Source organism: Pseudorasbora parva, chromosome 12 (genome assembly GCF_024679245.1).
Source record: "Pseudorasbora parva isolate DD20220531a chromosome 12, ASM2467924v1, whole genome shotgun sequence".
Taxonomy (NCBI): Eukaryota; Metazoa; Chordata; class Actinopteri; order Cypriniformes; family Gobionidae; genus Pseudorasbora; species Pseudorasbora parva.
Window position 1 is genome coordinate 27,097,405 of NC_090183.1, and position 24,666 is coordinate 27,122,070.

The 24,666-nt window shown below is 36.9% G+C and overlaps 2 protein-coding genes across 3 annotated transcripts in view; both read left to right on the plus strand.

Annotated features, from left to right (window-relative positions):
* The window catches only part of sap130a (Sin3A-associated protein a), a 30,830-nt gene extending 11,891 nt beyond the window's left edge, over window positions 1-18,939 (plus strand). Inside the window, exons 8-21 of one of the 2 annotated variants that reach the window (XM_067459625.1) lie at window positions 77-221; window positions 315-405; window positions 496-597; window positions 905-1,046; window positions 1,269-1,387; window positions 1,475-1,759; window positions 2,575-2,752; window positions 3,747-3,845; window positions 6,770-7,125; window positions 8,070-8,324; window positions 10,924-11,049; window positions 12,526-12,629; window positions 12,799-12,912; window positions 17,905-18,939. In XM_067459625.1, the coding sequence (XP_067315726.1) occupies window positions 77-221; window positions 315-405; window positions 496-597; window positions 905-1,046; window positions 1,269-1,387; window positions 1,475-1,759; window positions 2,575-2,752; window positions 3,747-3,845; window positions 6,770-7,125; window positions 8,070-8,324; window positions 10,924-11,049; window positions 12,526-12,629; window positions 12,799-12,912; window positions 17,905-18,063 (2,275 nt within the window). In that variant the 3' untranslated portion in view covers window positions 18,064-18,939. The remainder of the gene's footprint in view (window positions 1-76; window positions 222-314; window positions 406-495; window positions 598-904; window positions 1,047-1,268; window positions 1,388-1,474; window positions 1,760-2,574; window positions 2,753-3,746; window positions 3,846-6,769; window positions 7,126-8,069; window positions 8,325-10,923; window positions 11,050-12,525; window positions 12,630-12,798; window positions 12,913-17,904) is intronic. The other variant, XM_067459624.1, reaches the window with a different exon arrangement.
* A 1,561-nt stretch (window positions 18,940-20,500) lies between these two features.
* LOC137094229 (unconventional myosin-VIIa) overlaps window positions 20,501-24,666 on the plus strand; it is a 36,204-nt gene continuing 32,038 nt past the window's right edge. The window contains exons 1-8 of the mRNA XM_067459623.1: window positions 20,501-20,553; window positions 20,741-20,779; window positions 21,023-21,124; window positions 21,203-21,349; window positions 21,839-22,023; window positions 23,920-24,041; window positions 24,136-24,278; window positions 24,398-24,511. Coding sequence (XP_067315724.1) covers window positions 20,762-20,779; window positions 21,023-21,124; window positions 21,203-21,349; window positions 21,839-22,023; window positions 23,920-24,041; window positions 24,136-24,278; window positions 24,398-24,511 — 831 coding nt within the window. The 5' untranslated portion in view covers window positions 20,501-20,553; window positions 20,741-20,761. The remainder of the gene's footprint in view (window positions 20,554-20,740; window positions 20,780-21,022; window positions 21,125-21,202; window positions 21,350-21,838; window positions 22,024-23,919; window positions 24,042-24,135; window positions 24,279-24,397; window positions 24,512-24,666) is intronic.

The window sequence follows — 24,666 nt, forward strand, 5'->3', positions numbered from 1 at the left end:
AGATGAGCACTTTAACTGTTGTGATGGGATTGTTCGATGTTATTCCAATAATAATCTTACATTTGCCTTTTTTTAGGAGACCTGTAACCATTCACCCTCCACCAGCCGCCATCAACATCCAGCGTCCACCAACCCCCCGGGACACTGCTACTCGCATCACCCTTCCCTCCCACCCAGCTATTGGAGCCCAGAAGTCCCAGCCCCCTCACACCGTCACACAAGTCAGTATGAATCTAAAGTTATTTGTATAAAGCAGGGGTTTTCAAACGTTCTTTCTATTACTTATGAACTTTGTGGGTTTTTTCTGTCTGCAGAAGCCAATCTTCAACACTGTGACCCCTGTTGCCGCTGCCACTGTAGCTCCTATCTTGGCTACCAACAGTGCTCCTTCTGCCACCACTACATGTAACTTTTTTTTTGCCCTTAGATTTCATCCAAAGAAGACATTTTTATGCAGTTCATAACTTTGTCTAAACTTTGTATACCCCAAAACAGGCTCTGCACCGCATACCCAAATGACCAGTAGCACTATTGTCACTATGACAATGGCCTCTCACTCCCATGCTACAGCTGTGACCACCTCTGCTATTCCTGTCGGTGAGCACAACCCATTCAAGATTGTTTATCAATGTGTTGTGAGTCTTTCTTTAACAATTCTGAATCAATTCACAGCAATTCAGATATCTTTTATCCACAATTTCACACTGACATTTATGAAGAGACAGAGTGCAATGCTAAAACTTCTGCCGTGCTAATGTATGTTTGTTGTAGTGAGGCAAACAGGATGCAGAATTGAAATTCAATAGTTGAGGACATTTATCAACTATTATTTTAAAGAAAAAACCCAATTGATTGACTGATTGCATTGATTTTAATTTTTGCTTAATGTTTCTGCTCTGTCCAGCTAAAGTGGTTCCTCAGCCCATTGCCCACACATCACCACGCATCCAGCCAGAGTATCCAGGAGAAAGGACCAACCTGATTTCCATCTCAGGTCATCGCTCCTCTCCAAACCCTGTCAATATGGAAGCCCGCAGCGATAACAGGTGAAACTTCTGGAAGTTAATCTTGAATTAATCTAGGGGTGTCCAGTCCTCTCCCAGAGGATCACTGTCCTATAGAGTTGTTGTCCATCCCCAATTAAATGCACCTCAACAAGGTCTTCAGGATTACAAAGAAATTTGGACCTTCAGGAGCAGGATTGGACACCTGTGAATTATCATTAAATTGAAGCTTTTATCATGTTATCCATGTGTGTTCTTCTGCAGGCCGTCAGTGCCAGTGCAGTTTCAGTACTTCTTACCCACACAGTACTCATCCCCGTATCCTCTGACCCACACCTACACCCCCATCACCAGCTCTGTCTCCACCATCCGCCCCTACCCAGGTAAACACTACACACATGCTCAATCAGAAACTTTGTGCTAATATCCCAATTTTTCTTAGACCTCTAACCCTGTGCTGTTTTCCTCAGTCACGGCTCCAGCTCAGAGCCCAGCTCTTCCTGCTCAAGCTGGTGTGGGTGTGGCCACCACTGTGCACTTGAACCCAATGCAGCTGATGACGGTAGATCGCATTGGCCTGCCATCTGCCCAGATCAGCACTCAGAACATCCAGCCAGCCTCTATGACTGCTCAGGGCATTCAACCTGCACCAATAGGAGTGCAGGGGCTTCATGCCGCTGCACCAATCAGCACACAGAGTGTACAGCAGGCCCCGGTTGCCACACAACAGCCACAATCAGAAGCAAAACCACCAGGTAATTTTAGCAAAACGTTTCCGTTTCCATACAGAAACTGAATGAAAAAATATATTATTGAATATTATTATGAAACTATATATTTATATTATAAATCTATACCTAAACTAAAATGTGCAGCGTTTACTAAAGTAACTTGAGTAAAGATGAGCAGGTGGATCTGTGAGCTGGAGTATGTGGAATCTGGGATAATATACTAAATGAAGCAAGGGTTAAGAGTTACATTCAAGCAATTTTAAGACTTTATAATGAAGGTTTTGAGATTTTTTCAATAAATTTAAATAGATCAAAAGTGACAGTAAAGACATTTATAATGGTTCTGTTCATTAAGAATGTATCACAGTTTCCATAAAAAATATTAATATTAAATATTTTTTAGCTTTTAACTTTTTACAAAAGCATTAACTTTTTGAACTTTTGGAAGCATTAACTTTTTGAACTTTTCATACTTTTAATATTATATTTTAAATGTTTCATAAAACCATTGAATGAAATAAAAATAATGAATGTTTTTCAAACATAAAAAAATGCATTGTGTGTGTGTGTGTGTGTGTGTGTGTGTGTGTGTGTGTGTGTGTGTGTGTGTGTGTGTGTGTGTGTGTGTGTGTGTGTGTGTGTGTGTGTGTGTGTGTGTGTGTGTGTGTGTGTGTGTGTGTGTGTGTGTGTGTGTGTGTGTGTGTGTGTGTGTGTGTGTGTGTGTGTGTGTGTGTAGGGCTAGTAAAATTAAGCAAAACTTCTTTTTCTTTTTTTTTGTAAAAATGTTTGTCTTGCTCTCAAATATTCAAATATTTTATGAAATCGGTTTTGTTATACAGGTGTTGTTTTGGCTGACAGTCCTGCTTTTGTAACCAATCCACTCGGGAGCACTTTCAGTACCACCCAGTCTGTCACTACAATGGTGCAGACACATCCTCAGGGGGTGGGCACAGGTGCACCCACACTTGTCTCCTCCCCCCGGCCTAGTATCCTACGCAAGAAACCTGTGAACGAAGGGTGAGTCAACTTTCACTCCATAGCCTTCAAAGGTTAGTTCACCCAAAAATGAAAATTTGGTCATTAATGACTTACCCTCATGTCGTTCGACACCCGTTAGACCTCGGTTCATCTTCGGAGCACAAATGAAGATATTTTTGTTGAAATACGATGGCTGTGACAGGTCTTCATTGACACCAATGCAATTTTCTCTCTCAAGACCCATAAAAAGCACTAGAGACGTCGTTACAAAGTCCATCTCACTACAGTGATTCTACAATACTTTTATGAAGCGACAATAATAGTTTTGTGTGCAAAAAAACAACAACTAAATTATGACTTAGTGATGGGCCGATTTCAAAACAAACCTTCAAACTGCTATGAATCAGTGGATCGATTCATGATTCGGATCGCGTGTCAAACCGCCAAACTGCTGAAATCACGTGACTTTGGTGATCCGAATCATGAATTCGATACACTGATTCATAACGGTTCGAAGCTTTGTTTTGAAATCAGCCCATCACTAAACAAGTTATTTAATTTTTTTTGCGGACAAAAACAATTATCTTTGCTTCATAAAATTATTCTAGAGCCACTGTAGTGAGATGGACTTTTAACAAAGTCTTTAGTACCTTTTATGGGTCTTGAGAGAAGAAATTACATTGGTGTTTCACACAGACACTGGCCTTTCTGAGCCATCGGATTTCAACACAAATATCTTAATTTGTGTTCTGAAGATGAACAAAGGTCTCAAACGACATGAGGGTAAGTAATAAATGACAGAATTTTCATTTTTGGGTGAACTAACCCTTTCACCTTTGTTTTCATAACATGTGTATTTATAGCATGCTAAATACTAGTCAAACTATCCAAATTTTGAAAAATTACATTACTTCCTCTATTTTTTTTTACATGGCATCCTGAGAAGTAACAAAATCCAATGTGCTCACTTTTTTGAAAGGCAGAGATGATGTTGATAAAATAGTCTGAAACCAATTTTGGGGTGTTTTTTTAGGGCAGTACGTAAAAGTCTGATCCCAGCACAGCCGAGTGAGCCTAACGTTGGCCGAGTGGATAGCGGGATTAGGCTGTCGGGATCCCCTCGCCCAGCGGGGTAAGCCCTGCATGAAAATACTTTATTATCCTAATAAGAATAGGACAAATTACAATGCTCCTAAAACAGGGTTCCCACAGTCCTGAACACTCTAAATATATCAGGGTTAAAGTTTGATATAAAGGCTAAAGGAGGAGAAATAGATCTTAACATTTTCCACATTTTCAAAATTGGCATTTTATAGATTTTTTGAATAATGAATCCATGTAAATCAGAACATGTTCGATTTACAAAATAAATACAAGTAATTTGGTATGGATTTCCAGTAGCTCTGGCGACAATCTCTGTGAACCCATGAAGCAGGTTTTAATTTCTGATCAGTTTTATTCATTTGTAGACGTATAATAATTAGTTTATTTATATAATTAATATAAGACATTAGTTTAATTGAAAGGAATCATAGTAGTTAATGTTCTCTTATTGGGCTGTTTATCTGAGCCATCCATGGAACAAACAAAACAAGCCCGGAAACAAGCCATTCACTTGATATTTAATCTTATTAGATGAATAGTAAATTGCATTTGATAGATATTACTTTCAGTAAAACATTTGCAATTGGTTTGTGAAAGGAGTTTTTTTTATTGCATTTACACTGTTCTAACCATGATTCAAACCCAAGGCTGCAGCATGCCAGTCCCCCACACACTTCCTGGTTCCTAGTGACACAAACAACATGTAGGTTATAATTTGTCAACGTGTTTCTGAATCTATGTCGAGGTTGTTTAAAGGGATAGTTCACGCAAAAATGAAAATGCAATGTTTATCTGCTCCCCCCAGTGCATCCAAGATGTAGGTGTGTTTGTTTCTTCAGTAGAACACAAATTAAGATTTTTAAAAATCTTATGCTCTAACAGCAACATTACACACTAACTAAAGTTTGAAAGATGGAATCGCGAAGAACAGGACCTTTAACTTCAGCCATTGCAGTCTGCCAGTCATAATGCATGTAAATGGGTAACAACTCTAGAGAGTAAAAACATGCTTGGACAACATGCACAAAAACCGTGCTGCTCGTGACGACACATTGATGTCTTAAGACAGTGGTTCTCAAACCTGTCCTGGGGACCCCCAACCAGTACACATTTTGCATGTCTCCCTCATCAAACACACAAGATTCAAATCATCAGCTCATTAGTAGAGACTCTAAGATTTGAATTGGGTGTGTCTGATGAGGGAGACATGCAAAATGTGCAGTGGTGAGGGGTCCCCAGGACAGGTTTGAGAACCACTGTCTTAAGACACTAACCGATTTGTTTTTGTGAGAAACCGAAACAGTATTTAGGTTATTTGTTTTACCTTGTATGCAGACAAATCTCATCTAGTGTTCCCATCCGCTATTGCTTCTGTCTGGTAAGGTCAAATTGGTGTGATCATAGATGCGTATATATCATGTAGATGCCTCATTCGACTGATCCGCGCAGACACTAATGAGGAATATATATATTGCCAGTGTGTACAGTGTGTATATATAGTGTGTGTGTATATATATATATATATATATATATATATATATATATATATATATATATATATATATATATATATATATAGTGTGTATGTATGTATGTATGTATGTATGTATGTATGTGGAGATGGGTGTCAGATTGTTTCGAAGTAATCTGTCTTGTGTCTCCCGTCATATCAAAATGCTCATAGAAGACTTCAGCAGTAGATGGTGCAAAGTGCTGTGAATAATTGCTGCTGCAGAAACATTTTTCAATCAGAAATTCAGCCGATAAATCTGAATTTAATCTTTTATTTTGAAGAAACATGTTAAGGTTAATTTTGGATAAAGTTTTCCTCAGTGAGAGTAAGATCCGTGCAGGTCTTAAGCCAGACCTAATATTCTGTGTGATTAATGTTAATCAAACAATGAAAAATAGAAAACCACCACATGCTTTGCTAAATAACTAAAATGTATTTATTAAGAATCAGTGTATAGTTAAATTATAGAGTATAATATTTAATTATTCATTTCTTTCTTGCCTTGCTACTGTTAAATAGACCTAATGTAGCTGAAAATAAAGCACTGTTTTTGCCATATTTTTTGTAATATGAATTTTTTGCTTATTTTTTAAAATCAAAGATACAATTAAAAAATCTATAGTATAATTAAAAAATTACATTTAAAAAAAATATTAAATTACTCGTATCATGAAATAAGATCATCCCAACCTGTTCAGAAGTGAAAGGTTAGTGATAACATGCTTGGTAATGTGATCTCTGTAATGATGTTCACACTGGCCATTATTATAGCAATAGGAGGTGGGAATGGGCGAAAACCAGGCCAGGAACTTGCTGGCAAAGTGAATTTTTTGTAAAAAATAAAATAAAATGATGAATAATAAGTTGTTGTCATATTATTCATATATATATTTTTATTATTATTATTTTTTAACCGTGGTATTGATTTAGTATTAGTATCGAGGTATTTTATTCTGGTATCGTGTCAAAGTCATAATTTTGGTATCGTGACAACACTGAAGTCATTCCTAACAAAGGAAGATGTGTTCGGAGTTTTGCAGACCGGATACAGCGAATATTTAATCTATCAACGAGCTCCGCTTCACGTTGCTCTGGTTGGTTTTAGCACTATCCTATCGCGTGCAGAGGGAGTTTGAAAGACAACCGTTTATCCCGCCTCTCGGGTTGAGCTGTCAATGGTGAGTTTCCAGACCAAACATCTTGATGTGGGTCTGGCTTGTCAGGCTAACACTCTGCCGTTATTTCTGCTGGAAATTACAAGAATTTGGGTGTGATTTAAAAAAAAAAAAAAGTAATACTTATAATTTCTGCTGGAAAAATCGTGTTGAAAAATGTGGGAACCCTGTTAACAGTTTCATGCATGTAATCTCATTGTCTAAAACTGGTTTTATGCAAAAAGATCTGAATGTTTAATGTTGTTCTAATCTTTCTGTAATTAGAGTGAAGCCCAAATCTGATATTCATGTTGCTATGGCGTCTCCAGTCATGGCAACTGTGGAGGCTCTTCCGAGTCACGGAGTTGAACAGCAGAAACTGTCCACTCCTGCTCAACATCATTCACAAGCCATTCCCACCCTTCTGGCTCCACCAGCTCCGACACCTCCTTCTCAGCCCACTGCCGTTCTTTCAGCCCTGCCCGCAGCCATGGCTGTCACTCCCCCTGTGTCTGCCTCCATGGCCAATGCAGTGGCCTCTCCCACCCAGCCAGCGGCCAGCAGCACTGCTGCCCTGACCTCCACCCTTCCAGACGTTAAAGTAAAACAGGAAATGGAGCCAATAGAAACTTCACAAGCTGGTAGGTGTGCTTGTCAAAATGAGAGTTCACCTATTAGCGCTTGATGCTTGCTTTTTTTCCCAAAGAGCACGTGCTCCTAATTTGACAAATTTAGGAGTGCATAAAGAACTTTAGTTGAAATAAAATAAAAAGTATTAAAAAATTTGTTTATCCTTAATAAAGGGATATGAGAAGGCCTTTACAAGAAAAAAGAGCATTTAAATAATTTGAAAACAAAAGTTTTTAAAACTGATTCAAACTGCTTGTATTTAATAATTAAGGAATTATGCATATTCTAACCATTTAAATGAATGCAAGAGAAAGTTTATTTTGTAACTGAAATACCAGTAATAACCAGAAAAAAAACTGGAATTTTAATTATAAACAAGGCTGAAAACACCAGGACTCTTATTTAGAAATACTACTTCCAGCTGCTCATTCAAACATGGGGAAGATACAAATATGCACTCTTAAACAATCATATTACAATACAAATGCCATAAAGTCACAATTTATCAACCGTAGATCATAAACAGTCCATTAGCATAAATGCACTATTTATTTATTGAAATCATAGCCCTTTTTTGAACTTTAAAAATCACACTAACTTTTTTTAAGAGGTCTTTAATTTAGGGCCTAAAACAGGAATCAAAATATAAGACTTTTGTTAAACTATTTAGGACTTATGTCGTGGAGGGGGGGAATTAATTTAAGACTTTAATTTTAATAAATAATTAATTTTAAATGTAATACATTTTACCGTTTTCCTTTTTGTGTACTTTTTGAGTGAAATGCTTGCACTGTACATTCACTATATAATCACTACAAACAATTCTACGTCTAATCCAAGTGATGTTTGGTCACCTCGTCTTTTTTACAATGGCTTCCAATAACACACTAGTCCAATGAAATTTTAAAGATGGAGTTTGTGCACTTCATGCATTCATGAATTCTCTTGATCACAGTGCCCTTAGGTCCTTCTTCGATGGGTCCGGCTCCATCCCTCTCCTCCCAGGCCTCCACCCTGGCCATATCTTCTCAACCTGGAGACCTCCTGCCTGGGGCCTCTCCAAGGAAGAAACCTCGCAAACAGCAGCATGTGATCTCCACTGAGGAGACGGAGATGATGGAGACCAACAGCACAGACGAAGAGAGAGCTAGCAGCCGAGCTCCAGGAAACAGACCTGAAAGGCATGAGTCTCCACCTAGAGAATATGTTGGTGAGCTTTTATATAAACATACACACATCCATGGATATCTAATGCTTCAGTAGCTGCTGAAGCTGATTACTGGGATGCATTTGTACATCTGCCCTTTTGGAAAGGTGAAGATGTGACCGTAAAATCTGTCACTTTTGGTCATAAATTGTCAGAAACGTCAAAAGGATTAAAGGTCCATGGCATGACATTTTCATTTTATGAGGTTTTTCAACATTAATATGAGTTCTCCAAGCCTAAATATTGTCCCCAAGTGGCTAGAAATTTTGATCAGTGTAAACTGAGTTCTGGATGTCTTTCTCTGCCTTTGAGAAAATTATAGCCCAGACAAGCTGATCTTGAATTCTCCTGTTATGACGTCATAACAGAAACGGTTACCTCCCATTCCTCTGCTTTGCCCACCAAGGGAATTAGTAGAGAATGGCTTCAGTTTATCAATCGCGATGTCAGCAGCACAGGCTTTTACCATATGTATTTGATAGCACCGCCACAAACAGTGAGTAACAGGGATCTCTGATGTGTACCTAATCATTCAAGTTCACACTGACTTTCTTTCTAAATAGTTTAATACTGTCAGTCCTGCCGCTGGCTGTCTTGATACATCATTGAATCAAGCCAGTGACTAAAACTTCACGTTGTTTCTGTTTGTAGCATGATACATCTTATTATTTATGTTATTTATATGATTAACCTACAGAGCGATCAAAGAACACTCCTTATAATGTTCGGATCTGTCAATCACGTATCTGCAGTGCACACTTTTCCAAACTGCTGTTTGAATGACACTGTTAAAGGAACACGCCAACTTTTTGGGACTTTGGCTTAAGTGTATCCCCCCTCTGACAATTCCTCAAAATCAGCCATGATCAACAGTCACGTTTGTCACTAGCTACAGTCACGCTGGTTTTGTTTACGGAAGGAACACCGCGAGGCTTCTCATGAGCTGCGAGCAAATCACTCCGCAGAAGTGGAGCAGTGCTGCGCCTTCTGAGAATATAGTCCACAGTATGTATATGTTTATAAGATAGCTGTGTCTCATGTAACCTTGTTATTTGTACACGCTGTGACTATACACATTGCAACATGTAAATAGGAAAATGTTGGCGTTATTTTGTCACTTTTTGAGCAGTTTAGGCTAGCTGAAGCCATATACCTCCAGTCTTTGTGCTAAGCTAGGCTAGCGGGAGTGCGTGTCAGACTGAGCTATGGGATGCACGGAGATGAGAATGATATATATATGGACTTATCTAACTCTGGGGGATACACTTAATAACCAAAGTCCCAAAAAGTTGGCATGTTCCTTTAACAGAAGCTCTTACTGTATTCATGTTGATGAATCTTTCCCCAGCTCTGTGTGTTTCTCGACTGGCAGTGCTGCAGGCTGCAGCTGCTGCTCGCGCCTGACTAAACCACGCCCCCTCTGCCACATAATCTAATTTCAAATGCAAAGATGTTGTTTTCACTGAAGACTCACAGCATACACGCCCTTGAAACAGAGCATTCCAGCCAGAGTGCTAATATCAGTATAGAAAAATGCCTTTTATTTCTAAATTGACATTTTTTGATGTAAAAACTATACTAACAATAGAAGTACACCTCAGGAAACATTATAAAATAATAATAAAAATCCATGCCATGGGACCTTTAAAACTACACTCAACAGTTAACAAGATAGTTCACACAAAAATTAACATTTTGGCATCACTTACTCGTGCTCATGTTTTATCAAACCTGAGTTTCTGTCTTCTGATGAACATAAAAGAAGGTATTTTAAAGAATGTCACTAACCTAACGGTGTCTGATACCCATTGACTTCAGTAGTATTGTTTTTCATACTAAGGAAGTCAATGAGGACCAGCAACTGTTTTAGTTACTGATATTCTTTAAAATATCTTTTCTGTTCCACACAATAAAGAAGAACAAAATGAGGGTGAGTAAATTGACAAAATGTTTGTTTTTAACTATTCCTTTAATCCTTTTGCTAAAAAAAATTATTCACATTATCAATTTTGATTAATTGCACCCAATATTAAATAAGGTGTGATAAATATATTTTAAGTAAACATAATTTTTCTAATAAATATTAATACAGAATGTGTAAAACTATTATCCTGCCAAAAAGACAAAAGTGCCGCAGCCATAGAGCAGATGATTCTATTTTAGAAATGGTTTCGGTGACATCATGGCTAGAAAAAACTATGAACTATGACAATGATAATCTTAGGTAGTGTTTTTGTGCTTTATTTAATGATAAAAGAGTCTAGTGTGATTTGAATTTCACTCAGTGTGAACAAACAAGTCTATTTTCTGAATTTTTTTAAGTCAGTATTAATGCATGTTTAATAAAAAGGTTAAAATAGTAAAATGTTTATGAATTTGATCGTGTACTTATCCATTAGGACACTGTGTGATTCTTTGAAACTGGGAATAAGCATACCACTTATTTGCTGAGATCTCCTGATCTTAATTGTATTTGGTCTCTCTTGGTTGTTTTATTTATTGCTTTTTCCCTTTTTCTAATAATATAATTTAGCAGTGTAAATTTGTAATACCCCACAAAATGTGTACTCTTGCTCAATTGTAATATTTATGATTAATGTAGATGAGGACGGTGTTCGCTATGTGCCAGTCCGTCCCAGACCTCCCCTCACTCTTCTACGCCATTACCGGAACCCATGGAAAGCTGCCTATCACCACTTCCAGAGGTACAGTGACATCAAAGTCAAAGGTAGGCACCTTTTAAACATCTTTCTGTTTATTCAGTTTTTTTTATATTTATTTTGGTGTGCAGTTGTTTTCTTGTTTTTTTGAGTCATCGGATAATGTTTATACAGGGTATCCGCGGGGTCTTGAAAAGTATTAAAAGGTGATAAATCAATTTTGGGAAAATTAAGACCCTTATAAAGTATTAAAAAGTCTTATCACGGCTTTATAAAGTCTTAAATTTTGATAGTATTTTGTTCAAGCTTTGTCAAAAGAGTTTGACTCCAAAAAGTATTCATGAATATATTTAATTTCATCCCCATAAGTATTAAAAAACAACGGGGCGCTCAGTCTGAGATCGGCTCGGAGCGCGCGCGCCAGGGATGGAAATTAGCACCGCCACCAGCCAAATGCGGCTGATTTTGAGTTGTGGCGGGTAAACTCGCTTCACCTACCAAACTGTTTCACCTCTTTTTAAACTTTGTTCAATGCATGCGAGTGCTGCCGTATGTGCACAAATGACCAGTCGTTTTCTCCGTCATCACTCGCGTGAAGACGCGCTGTGAGACTCGCACGCTCTGTGAGATCTGACGCTGTGCATCATCCGAGAGCGCGCAAATATTGAGTTCTCTTTCACGTCTTGCGCTTAAACGGACAAACTCACACAAGAAGTATGTCAACATGTCCATCTTGATGAGTATCCTAGCAGACATAGTCTGAATATGCCTTAAGTGAATTGTATAGTATGCACAGTTGAGAAAGACGAGCATATCCCTGCATCAGGTCTTAAAGGCGCAGTAGCCTTTACTGCTGCCTGAGTGATGTCCTTATATTTAGTTTGACATTAAACAATGCTCTTGATTGAATAGCTTTTGTAAGTTTAATAAGGATTAATCTTTCATTTAAACAGTTAAATATGCAGTTATTTTACATTAGATTACTTTATTAAATTTCTGTCCCTTTCTGCAGGCCAGTAGGCATGTACAAATTATTATTTAATGTACACATAAGTTAGGTCGAAAACATTTTAGTTTGAATTTTATTTTTCGATTTTCGACTTTGGTTTCTTCTTTTTTTTGGTTTCAGCCAAGAATTGTGATTTCGGTGCGTCCCTACTGACAATGTTCTGCTCGGTGTGTTGTCAACACGCTTCAAAGATGCCAGAACGAATAGTTTCATTGTTGGGACTAAAAACCATAAAACTGGAAGCCATTGTAGAGCTTGTAGTATTAATTTTCATATGCAGTTACACATTGTCAGTTAAACGATACAAAATTGGCCTACGATTGAGATTTTAAGTCTACATTCGACTACAACTGTTTATTAAAGGTTTGTTGCCGATTAGAACTTAAAGTGCGATGAGGTCTTAAAATATTTTAGAAGGTCTTTAAAAAGTCTTAAAAAGGTCTTGAAATTCACTTCAGGATTCCTGCATATACCCTGTTATAGTATTGAATCTGGTCATGTAATATGAGAAGTCATCTTGGTACTTTCTCGACAGAGGAGAAGAAAGGGAGCCTTCAGGACATGGCCAATCAGCGAGGAGTAGCATGTCGTGCTCAGGGCTGGAAAGTGCACCTGTGTGCTGCACAGCTGCTACAGCTGGTGGGTTCTGCAGCTGATGGTTTTACTTCTGCCATAAGTCTACAGAGGCTTAATGAGTTGTATTATGTTGAATATGTCATATAAATACATGAAATATATTATTCTAACAGCCTGTTCCTGAGGCAGTTAATGCAACAGTTTAATGAATTCCTTTCGTGTTTAATCACAGTCTAACCTGGAGCATGACGTGTACAGCCGTCTGACCACACTGCAGGAAGGGCTCATCCCAAAGAAAAGAGCTGGAGCTGATGATGACTTGCATCGCATTAATGAGCTCATACAGGTTAGTGTACTAGCACGCTCACTACCCACCATGGAAACTACAGTGAATGGGTACTAACTTGATGCCCAAAATTCAACGGAACATAAGGGTCTCTTTAAATAAAAAATATGAAAATAAAACAACTTTATTTGGGAGCATTTTATAGTCATAATTTGATCATTTTTATTAAAGGGCCAGCTGATTATGATTTCACTTTAGTTAGTGAAATAAGAATGTGTGACCATATGTTTGTTTTAGTTAATGAGAATGTGATTTTTATCTGCTTACCCTCAGGGCATCCAATATGTAGGTGTGTTTGTTTCTTTAGTAAAATACAAATGAAGATTTTTAACTCCAACCGTTTCTCGTATGATGCATGTCAATGGAGTGCATTTCTATGAGAGTTAAAAACACACAGACAAACAAATTCATATTAAACCCTGTGGCTTGTGGTGACACATTGATGTCTTAAGACACGAAACGATAGGGTTCTGTGAGAAACGAACAGTATTTATGGTATTTTTTTTGCCTAATATCAGACGAATCTCATCCAGTATTCCCAATGCCATTACTTCCTCCGGAGAAGGTCAAAACAATGGCCTCATTTGACTAATCCACGCACAGGCACCAATTTTGGGTTCAATATATATATATATATGATCGCGCCAGGTTTTAACCTTCTCCGGCGGAAGTAATAGCGTTTAGTTTTACTAAACTATACCTTCATGCAGCATGTATTCTCTGACTCTGAAGGTATCTTACAACAGTTCCCATACGAGTGATTTATATATTATCATAACAGAATATGCTAATCAATGGCTTGAAAAAACTCCACATCAACTACATAAATCAACTTATCATTCAGAAAGGTCCTGTTGCATTCTATGTTGTCACTTCTTGAGTCTCTCCATCATTGTCCGACTCTGGTTTAAACATAAAAGGCTGAACAGTTTTGACATTTTCAGTGTGCGTTTGCATGAGGTAATCGGAGCTGCTAACATGATCGCTTGAAGCTCCGCCCTCTTCTTGAAAGGGGGCTGGGAGCAGTATCTCATTTGCATTTAATATGACACTCACAAAATCAGCATTTTTGCTCACCCTCAAAAAGTGACAATTTTAATATGCTATAAAAATCAGAGACTTAGTTTACATCTTGTAAAAAGTGGCATTATAGAAAACCTTTAACATCCCTGGAGTGTATATGTAAGGGATAATGTACATCCAGCTGTTTTTTATCGCAAGAATAATTCCTGACAGGGTTGCGGAGGGGTTGTGCATCACTCTGAAGGGATTTATTCTGTGATAACAACCAGCTGGATATATATGATCCCACCAGTGTTGCCACAGTTACTTTGAAAAAAAAGTTACTTTGAAGTTACTGATTACTGATTACTCCTTTAAAAAGTAACTTAGTTACTTCACAGATTACTTGATTTTAAAAGTAACTAAGTTAGATTACAAGTTACTTTATAAGTTACATTCAGCAGTTGCCGACAACACCCCTGCCGCCTCAAAATAGAAATGACAACTGTTTTTGGCAACACACTTTATTGCATTTATGCCCGAGCCTGACGGTCCCGACTTTTTTACACCCATTTTTTTAGGCTTCTCCTTCGTTTTATATTTATTTTAATAATTAAAATGAACAATGAGATGTGCTGTTGGAAACAACATGAGACCATGATAGCTTGCGCCACTGTCAAGATATGGCTCGCGCAGGGTTAAAGAGTCCGTCTCTTCAGTGCAGCTGCTAGAGTTATGGCCTTTTTACAACTGGTTCCTTCATTCGTTTTCTCTGACCAGGTAGGCCTATCTATCTGATTGCGAAATGACCAGGAGTAGGCCTAATGCCTTCCGAGAGTCTTTCGAGACGTATTTAATTCCGATCACTCAAACAAACCAATTCAGAAGGTGCATGAAAGCATTTCAAACTAAACCGGACAAATGTAAATGTATCTGGTTGTTTAAACCACATGTGTAAATTTTACTCCTGGCAAATAATTAAAAAATAAATGTGTGAGAGCATGTTATGTTGTAGTCAGATAGATAACGGTGCTACTGCAACATCGCTGCAAATGAGTAAAGCAAGCCAACGCATATGGCCGTAAATGAAACTTTAAAATAAGTCACACAAAACACAATCATCTTCAATATAAATTAATGAGACTAAATGACCTTACCAGTGCTTAGGTCGCTCTCTCTCATATTGCGATCTTTGAATTTGAAATGGGCTGCAGAATAAAATGCTAGAATCTTTTGCTTTGATGTGAACTCCGTTAAATGAGCATATACTGCGGGAATTGAAGATCGGATTTATATTAATTTTGCTGAAGTGTAAGGTAGGCTATAAGACAACCTGCATGTACTTTCTTTTCTTTCTTTTTTTTAGATTGTGTAGCCCGTTTCGGTTTTTTTTTGAGCGCCGTTGCGAGCAGTAGGCTAATCTATCAGCTGCCTCAGCTCGTCCAAAAAGGCCTTTGTGGTGGTATAATAACTAGCCTACTTTGTTTTTGATGTCAAAGTAGTTATATTTCGTTTCGTTTCTTTATTTAGATCATTTCATAAAATGTTTTGAGCAATTTTTTGTTTGTTAAATTAAAGTTTTAATTTTTTTATGTGACGACCCAGTGAGTTAACCGCATGTTTAATAGCCTATAGTCTCTCAAACCAACTCTTGAATTGTCTTGCCTATATAAACTTTAATTTAACAAACAAAAAATTGCTCTGAACATTTTTCTTAATTAGGTTTATAAAGAAACTAAACGAAAAATAACTACATTGACATTAAAAACAAAACTGAATTATTTTACGGCTGCAACAATGTAAAAAAATAAAAAAAATAAAAAACACGGGCTCCAGCCGGACTCGGGCTGAGAATTTTGATAAGCTGTCGGTTTTTACTAAGAAAAATGACTAAATTGTAACTCACAGTGACTTGGATAAGTAACTTTAATCTGATTACTGGTTTGGAAATAGTAACGCGTTAGATTACTCGTTACTGGAAAAAAGTAGTCAGATTAGAGTAACGCGTTACTATGTAACGCGTTACTGGCATCACTGGATCCCACTTATTACACAGCCACTTTCCACATACGTAAATAATTAGACACAAAATATTGAAAGTTTAAATATTTTTTTAGGTCTTTGAATGCAAACTTTTGCAGAGAAAGCAGTTGCTAGCAAGCAATGTGTGAAAATGATTTCTTCATACTCCCTCTAGTCATTCTTTCACAATTTGAGCCTGATTGTTTTTTAAGAAATGAAAAGCTACACACTTCATCAATTAGGGCTAGAAGAAATGATACCAATCATATAAAATGCTAGAAACTTAATAATCACTGCAATAATGATCAAATCATAGACTCTTAAGCATTTGCCTTTAAATCCATACTGTATGTGTATATACTGTCAAATCAAAAATTATTCAGACACCATATATTTTTTTACTAGTGGGTGCAGGACACTATAGTTCATTTATGTGAGGTTGGCAAAATAAAGTAAACTGTGACATATACCCAAAAATACAGTGGACTATAAAATGTATAAAATTTGAGACTTAAATTATTCAGACACTTTGACCTGAGCATATTTTGCTTCAGTGTTTTTTCCTTTACACCACAGACTGAATAAAATGAAGCATTGCTTGTTGACCTAAATTGGTATTATTGAATTGTGTACTTAAAGGGTTCACCCAAAAATGAAATTTATGTCATTAATGCCTCACCCTAATGTTGTTCCACACCCGTAAGACCTCTGTTCATCATCGGAACACCGTTTAAGATATTTTATATTTTAATCCCAGAGTATATGCGGTCTATGCCCACTTTACAGTCCATGTCCAGAAAGCTTATAAAAACATCATCAACATAGACTATATGTGACCAATGTCACGTGATTTCAGCAGTTCGGATCACGTCAAACTGCTGAAATCACGTGACATTGGCGACCTGAATCATTGATCGATTCACTGATACATTAACCGTTTGAATCTTTTTGGAGGCACATGGAGGAGAAGACAATGCTGAATAAAGTCGTAGTTTTTGCTATATTTGGACCAAAATTTATTTTCGATGCTTCAAGAGACTAATCAACCAACTGATGTCACATATGGACTACTTTAATGATGTTTTTATAAGCTTTCTGGACATGGACAGTAAAGGGGGCATAGACTGCATATGCTCTTGGACTAAAGTATAAAATATCTTAAACTGTGTTCCGATGATGAACGGTGGTCTTACGGGTGAGGAACGACATTAGGGTGAGTCATTAATTACATTAATTTCATTTTTGGGTGAACTAACCCTTTAAATATATAAGCTAATTGATTTATTATAATCCATTACATACTTTCTTTCAAAGTTATCTGACATTTTTCAAAATGGTTTTGTTCTGACACAGTTTTACGCTTGTGTTCTTGTCATATTTTATTACCATTTTCTAAAACTATAGCGAATAAACTCTGATGATGTGAGAAAAAGGTTAAAGGTGTCTGAATAAATTAATGTTTGACTGTATGTGTGCACAATATTTTTACATTAAAGGGTTAGTTCACCCAAAAATGAAATTGATGTCATTAATGACACCCTAATGTTGTTCCACACCCGTAAGACCTCCGTTCATCTTCACAACACAGTTTAAGATATTTTATATTTTAGTTGCAGAGCATATGCAGTCTATGTACACTCTACTGTCCATGTCCAGAAAGGGGAAAAAACATCTTCAAAGTAGTCCATATGTGACATCAGTTGGTTAATTAGAAGCTCTTGAAGCATCAAAAATTAATTTTGGTCCAAAAATAACAAAAACTACTATTTTATTCAGCATCGGTCTTCTCTTCCGCATATGTTTTCAAACCTCAAATAAAGATTCAAACTGCCATGAATCAGTGAATCGATCAATGATTCGGATCGCCAGTTTGGATCACGTGTCAAACTGCTGAAATCGCGTGACATTGGCCCATAGCACACCTTTACTTGAAATGTAATTGTGACCTTTTGATCTGATTCTGTCCAGGGTAACATGCAGCGCTGCAAGCTCGTGATGGATCAGGTGACTGAAGCTCGCGACACCATGATGAAAGTTTTGGACCATAAGGACAGAGTCCTCAAGCTGCTCAACAAGAACGGAACTCCCAAGAAGAGCTCCAAGTTAAAGCGCAAGGAGCGAGCGTAGAAGCCCCTCCATGGTCTTAATCTTTTTCCTTCAGCATAGTTGAACACAAGAATGCTCTTCAAAAGCTGGATATGTCATGGTTTATCAGGATGCTGTGCACAATCATCTACTTTCTTTTACAGTCTCAAAGAGAGAGAGAGACATTTGTAAACCATCAATCTGTTTTACAGGAACTGCTGCTTACTTTGGACCGTCAGACTGTCCATTGGGTATAAGGCAACCTGGTTAACCAATGCTTTTTGTTTTTCCCATGAAGAAATTTCATTTAAAAAAAATATTATGTTGTACTATTTTTTGTTGTTGTTGTTGTAGAGGCAAAGCTTTTGCTGTAGTGATCGGAAAGGTCATGTTTGGTAGATGTAACTCTTGTATTTCGTTTGATTCACACCAGTACACACTGCGCACATACACACGCTCACAATAGTGTGTGAACTTTCCATGTTTGGTGCCTTGTAACATGGTTGAAACTGGGGGATTTTTTCTTTTATTTCTGGGCTTTAAACACAAAAGTTAAACACTCCCAGATTAGTCAACAAATTAAGCCAACAATGAAAATGCGGTAATAGTCTTGTGCTAACCAGATAATGAGACCCCTATCCCCCCTTTTAGTTTTTATTTTAGTTTTTTATCACTGTAAACATTCAAGCTCTATAGTAACTGATGATAGTACAAAGCAGTGAAATGTGTACTTGAAAGAATCAGTAAAATTATGTGAATTTATATTATAAGAATGTGTGGATTGTTTTGTTTCAGTGTAAGAAGATTGTTGTTAATGGAAGTCACGTGGTTTTCACTGAGTTTTTTTGTGATGTTTTATAGACTGTAAGTGAATGTTGTTCTGCGTTTGAATAATAATTTGGTTATTTTGTAAAAAACAAAAAAACAAAAAACTATTTGTCCATTCTTTTATTTTTCTGTGTGTATTATGTGGTATTGCAGTAAAACTGGATACATTTACAAAGCATCATTTAGCAAGTACATTTGACTTTCTAAGTGAAAGAACTAACATTTTAACTGATAATCTACATGAGACTGCTGTATTTTTAATATAATCACAACTACAGTCAGTGCGTTGTTAGGGATATTTTTTTTCTTCAAAGAAACCAATGAAAGCTCAGATAAACAGCCGTGCATCTGGACTGCAGTTTTGACAGTTTCATCATTCAGAAACAATCAAGTAGTCTTTATGATTTGCACTAAATTAAGCTAATGAAGGGAGATTACAGACATTATCTATATTATAGATTTGATGTGTAAAACTAGCTACTTTCAATGTAATTAAAAATTTTGTTATATGATAATCTAACATTTATAGTTCTCCCAAAAAGCACAAAGGGCTTTGTGCTTTGAATGTCTAGAATTGTAACACCGTATAGCCCTAGAGTTCAACAAAATGTTTTCTGCATTTATTGTGTAGCAAATAAAAGGGCATTTCCTTAATTGTGAAATCTGAATATAAATACCTTATATATTATTACATTAGGCTTTCTTGAATTGTAAGAATCCAACAGTTTTATCTGATCTTGTTTTTGTTTTTTTCTGTAGTTTATGGTCATGTTTTAATTTAACATTTTATACAAGGATATACATGTTGTTATCTATATAAGGATTTACATGTTTTGAGTGAACCGGTCAAACTTTATATTAGGTGAATTTAACTACTATGTACTTGCATTCAAAAATTATAGGTACAATTATTGTGTTTTTTTGTATTGCAAAACACTTTTGCTGCTATTCAGATGGGATACGGGTCATCATAGACTAATAGATGCAATTACAGAAATGAATTACAGCTTTGCATGCAGGTTATAACATGTACAATAATTGCATTGTATAAAAAGATCTTAAATGTTAGTGCATCCTAGTAGACACAATATAAAGTAGGACCAAAGAACCTTTTCTATAAACTGCAAACACCACATGAACTATAACATTGAGTTCTTGCAGTGGAGTTTAGTGTTGCTGCTCGATAGAAATATGACTTTCTAGAATGGCTCCACCCTTAGTAACTATGACACTATGCTATTTACAACTTGATTGCCCCTCTTATGATCAGAGCTCAGCCCTCCATATGCTGTCACGCGGGTCCAAAGGTGCAGCACTTCACTGTTATGGAAAAAGCATTATGTAAAACGAAAAAGTTCTAGATGTATGACATTTTATTTATTTGCTTTTTAAATGTCTTGATTTCTTTAGCATTCTGTGTACTGATAATGATTGTTTAGCATTTTGTAGATTGATGTTTGCATCATTGCAGGTCCACATTGTCTTTTTGTTCTGTTTCTGATATGGAGGGCAGAGCTTCCTTGTATTATCATTATGGATGCGTTGGTCAGGGAGCAAAGTCAAAGTATCATAAACACCTGTTGTCTCTCAGCAGGCACCTGAGGACGTTTCTTTCGAAACACTGACACTGGGGATCTATTCAGACTTCAAAGAAGTGGGACAGAAAATACTTCTTGATCAGGAGACTTCACAAAATATCCACAGGTAACTCACATTGGATTTGTTATGGTTGATGTTTTAAAAGTGTAGATGGTTTTGTTATTTATATGATGTTCTTCAGGGAATGTGTACATGTATTTTAGACGCCATTTTGCCTTTTTTCTTAATCCCCACTGCTTTATTCTGGAAATAATTGATTTTAACATTTTTTTTCATTTGCTTTAATATTAAGGCTGAGGGACAGGTCTCAGTCATGGTGGTTTTAAGGAAGGTAAATTGTTTAAAGTATTTTCTGAGATATTTCATGATACCCTCTTTCTATTCTAGGTTATTTTTTTATATTTTAATACAAATTAATTTAAAAAAAGGTTCTGTGAACATTCTTCCTGGCCTGCAAAGTTACAGGTTTTTTTAAAAACATAATTCATCAAAAATAATCTCTAATCTGTTGAAGTCTGGACTATTATGTATACTATTAATGTTTAATTCTTAAAATGTTGATCATCCACTTTAGGGAGATTATGTGTGGGTGGACTGCAGTGATGGGGTGCAAATCGGAGCTGAAGTCAAACTCTCAGACACTGGGCAACTTCAGCTCCTCGACGATGAGGGAAAGGTAAGATCTGCAGCCAGTCTTTCTGCTGATGGTGAGCTGCTGAAATGTATCTGATGTCTTCTTTGGTATGATTTCCAGGAGCACAAGATTAAGAAGGAGAACTCTCTGAAGCCCATGCATCCCACCTCGGTGAAAGGTGTGGATGATATGATACGGCTGGGGGACCTAAATGAGGCGGGACTGTTACGGAACCTTCTAGTGCGCTACAAAGAAGGAACCATCTATGTGAGTTCTTAAACACCATATCAGAAAAATCTTGCATTAAATTTTTTTATTTTTTTATTAATACATTGTTTACATAAATATAGCTTTCAATTTCAAGATCCGTGAACCCAAAATAACCAGAATAGGGATTGAATTGTCCACTTAATTCACCAACTTTAGTTCATTTACCAGCTGTTCTTTGCCCTTCCTGTTTAATAACAAGATTGCTTCCATAGAAACGGCTAGTTCCAGGTTTAATGAGCTGATCATATTGTTATACAGCAATGACATACATACCCATAGTATAGTAAGTCTGACCTACCAACTTTAAATCCAGCTATTTTATAGGACAGTTCATGGCACTGAGCAGTTACATACTGAAGATCTTATTATATACATGTATTATTCTTTCAACTGCAATATTTTCATAGAATTTGATCACAGGGACCTGCTATAATCTTTTTAAAAAATCTTAAAACTGCTTTTTTTCTGGGGGGTTTTGTTTAATAGACATACACAGGGTCGATTCTGGTGGCAGTGAACCCTTACCAGCTGCTGCCAATCTACACTCCGGAGCAGGTGGAGCAGTATGCAGACCGACGGTTGGGGGATCTCCCCCCGCACGTCTTCGCCATCGCAGACAGCTGTTTCTTCAACATGCGCCGTAACCGCAAAGACCAGTGCTGCATCATTAGGTCCTTCAGTCATTCTTACTTGGGTGAATCTGACATTTTGTCGTCGAGTTTAAAGGGATAGGTCACCAATTATGGCAGTTGTTCCAAACATGTTTATATATAAAATCCTTTTTTCTGCTGTACACAAAGGAAGATATTTGGAAGAATGTTTGTAACCATGCAGATCTCTGCCCCCATTGACTACTTTCCCCCCTACTATTATAGTCAATGTGGGCCTAAATCTGCTCGTTACAAACATTCCTCCAAACATCTTCCTTTGTGTTCAGCAGGACAAATAAATGGATACAGGTTTGAAACAACTTGAGGGAGAGTAAATGATGACAGAATTTCCATTTTTTGGTGAACCATCCCTTTAAAACGTTTAGTTTTTACAGAAAAATCTCACTATTTACTAGTGTTGCTGCAAACCCATCTGACATTCTTTAATCTGTGGTACAAAAGGTGAATTTTTGAAGGATATTCTGGTTACTCTTTTTCATATGAATAAAATAATCTCCAAATAGGACAAAAAAAGCACTATCATAATTATCAGAAAAAAGTGTGGCAGTGGTTATTTACACTGTGCAAGTAGATGCTATTTACACTAAATGTAAATAGCAACAAAATATTTTATTTGCACATGTAAACAGTTGTTAGATGCTATTTATACTTAATGCATATAGAGAGAATTACTATTTGCATCTCAGTTTTTTGTAGTATATTATAAAAAACAGTATGCAATAATAACATGTTCAGTGTATATATGATTATATTTATTAAAATCATAAATGTTTGCTGCTTTATTGGGCAGTTACTTTTCCGTACCCCTAAAGTTGTCCCATACACCTACCCCTAACCCTATCCGCTAAACACTTTATTCCCTCTATTAAATACCCATTAGGCACTTTATTTCCACTTTTTGAATATTTTCTTAATTTTTAATTAAAACTCCCTGTACGAACCGATATGCAATGGGGAAAGGGAAAAGAAGGAGATTTGAACTTGGGTCAAGTTGCCAGCAGGATTTCTTTTGTAGTTGTGTCTGGCTCAATCAGATAATGGTAAGCAGAGTTAAGCCCAAAGTATACTTCAGCCGTTTGCGTTCCACAGCGGTCTGTGCATTATGCCCGTGATTTCATTTTTGTCATCAGAATGGTCCGCGAATGTCTGTTTGGAGCCCAATTTTTGTGCCTGCCCAGACTTTGCACGTATAACAGTGCACGTGTGAGTTAAAACAAAGTCCACTAGGTAGAGTGCATCCGCCAAATGCGTCTTTCTGAACCCATAGCCAAAGGAATATACTTTGAATGGCTTGCGCACTTGACTGTGCGACAAAGCGGAATCCAGAAAATAAAGGGCCTTTAGTGTAAATAGCCTCTGTCAACATGGTGGGCTATTTGCTCTTGGTGTAAATAAACTCTCCTTAAAAGATGCCAATGACCTGTGTGTTCGATTCTTTTGTAGTCCATTTCAGAGCATCTGTAGAGTAGTGAGCATTATCAATGAATAACAACCTAATTTTATCTCGCTTCTTTAAATCTGAACCAATTTTATGACACTTTTAAGGTACTTTATGTTGCATTTTTTGAGCTTGACTGCCCCAGTCCCCATTAATTTCATCATATTAAAAACGATGGCCTGGATATTCTTAAAAAGTGTGCCTTATGAAGTATTTGAAACTTAAAAGTGAGTAAATTATGGCACAATATTCATTTTAGAGTAAGCTATTAAAATTTATTGAAATATTATACTGTAAATCGCAGGTTTTACGTGCTATTGCTTCAGCTGTGTAAACACCCAGAACAAACTGTGTATGTTGACAAAAAGTCGGACCGACTCCAACAGCTGTCGTACATTCTCTTAGATTTTTTTTGTTTGATGTCTTCTGAGAGCATCTGTATGTGTTGTGCTTGTCAGTGGGGAGTCTGGAGCAGGAAAAACAGAGAGTGCCAAACTTATGCTGCAGTTTCTTGCGGCGGTTAGTAAGCAGCACTCCTGGATTGAGCAGCAGATTCTAGAAGCAACCCCTATCTTAGAAGGTAAAGTTACTTATAAATAAACATATAGGATGAGCCGGCATTTCTCAACTTAAGATTCCTCATTTCAGTCTTAACATCCATTTTTATTTTGTAGCTTTTGGTAATGCAAAGACCATACGCAATGACAACTCCAGTCGCTTTGGAAAATACATTGACATCCATTTCACTAAAAGTGGAGCAATAGAGGGTGCCCGCATTGAACAGTACCTACTCGAGAAATCACGGGTTTGTCGACAGGTAACCCATCCTCATAATTGCATCGTATAATCTGTTGAAATATTTCAGGACAAGATAGAGCAGATGAAATGTACAACTGCTTTTTTTGCCCAATAAATAATAGTATATATTTGTCACAGGCCCCACAAGAGAGAAACTACCACATTTTTTACTGCATGCTCATGGGAATGTCTCCTGACCAAAAGAAGATCCTGTCTTTGGGAAATGCTGCAGAATACAACTATCTCACCATGGTATTGTTTATAATTAACTCTATATCTAGAATTCTTCTCTCACTTTTCATGTGTATTTACATCTTTTCTCAAAGTGAGTCTGGAGAGAGGAGAACAGGTAGAATGATGTGACATTAAAGTTCACCCCAAAATCAGAATTTCTTCTGTAGAACACC